Here is a 1,326-nt window from a genome sequence, read left to right as displayed (position 1 = left end):
GGCCGACTACGACGACTGCGCCGACGCCGTGCTAGACGCGCTCTGCGCCGCGGACCTGGGCGCGCTGCTGGCGCCGCGCGCGGAGGCCGCGGCGCGCTATACGCCGGCCGTCGAGGTCGACGTCGACGGCGCCGCGACGCCGCTGCGCGACGTCGACGCCTGGGCCACGGCCTGGGAGGACTCGGCGTCGACGCCCGCGGCGCGGCGGCGCGAGGCCGACGCGTCCGCGGCGTTCGAGCGGCTCGTCGTGAGCCGCGGCGGCCGCCTCGCGAGCCCCGCGCCGCGGTCCGCGCCGCCGCCGCGGCCACCGCCGGCCAAACCATTGCCGCCGAGCGCGCCGCCGAGCGAGCGCAAGAAGAAGGGCACCCCGTCCAAGCCCGCGAAGCCCCAGCTCCTGTTGAAGCGGGCGACGGACGAGCCCGCCGCGGAGCCGCCGCGCGACGACCCGCCGGACGAGCCCGCGGACGAGCCCGGCGCGCGCGTCGCGGCCTGCGAGGCGCTGGCAAACACCGCCGCCGCCGCCGCCGTCGGCGCGCGGCTCCGGAGCCGCCTGGGCGGGCCCGCGGCGACACTCGGCGCGGTCCGCGGCGACTTTGCGAGGGCGACCGCGGCCGACGACCGCGGCAACCTCGTCGCGCTCGTCGGCGCGCTGGAAAGGGAGATGGCGCGGGCGGCGTCGGCGCCGCCGACGTCGACGCCCGACGACCTCAACTACGCCGCGGAGCGGCCCGCCGTCGACGACGCGACCGACGGCGACCGCGACGACGCGGTGCCCTGGCCCGTGGCGGCCTTCTTCCGCCAGAACAGGGGCGTCTGCGACGGCTGGCTCGAGAGCCTGCGGGGCGACGCCGCGGCGGCGGCGGCGGCGGGCGGGCGCTTCGGCGACGGCGCGTATCACGCGGAGCGCGCCGCGGCGGCCGCCGCGGCCGCGCCGGAGCCCGGGGAGGCCTTCGACGGCTACGTCGCGCTCGCGGCGGTGCACCGCGTCGGCCTCGGCGACGGCGACGGCTGCGACCAGCTCGCCGCGTGGCGCGCGGAGGTGTTGGGGGGAGGCGCGTGGTGGCTGGAGGCCGCCGGCGACGTCGCGCGCGGCCGCCACGGCGCGGCCGCGGCGGAGCTCGCGGCGCGGCTCGCGGACCCCGCGGCGCCGGCCTGCGCCCTCGACCTCGGCGCCGAGCTCGCCGCGCGGTGCCGCGCGGCGCTCGGCGACGCGCGCGACGTCGCCGTGGCCCTCGACGCCACGTCACACGACGGCGACGCGCCGCGGCGCCGCCGCGCGGCTCTCGCATTGGCCGAGTGGGACGACGCCCCGGGCGCCGCGGCGCG

General features: G+C 81.7%; 1 protein-coding gene across 1 annotated transcript; it reads left to right on the top strand.

Annotated features, from left to right (window-relative positions):
- AURANDRAFT_69383 (hypothetical protein) lies at positions 1-1,242 on the top strand (the record flags this gene model as incomplete). Its single annotated transcript, XM_009045151.1, has 1 exon — positions 1-1,242. A coding segment is annotated over one exon (1,242 nt), but the record flags the coding sequence as incomplete, so codon positions are not given.
- Positions 1,243-1,326: the final 84 nt, after the last annotated feature.

This window comes from Aureococcus anophagefferens (genome assembly GCF_000186865.1).
Source record: "Aureococcus anophagefferens unplaced genomic scaffold AURANscaffold_1606, whole genome shotgun sequence".
Taxonomy (NCBI): domain Eukaryota; class Pelagophyceae; order Pelagomonadales; family Pelagomonadaceae; genus Aureococcus; species Aureococcus anophagefferens.
Note: the sequence above shows the minus strand (reverse complement) of the source record. Positions and strands in the feature narration are given on the sequence as shown.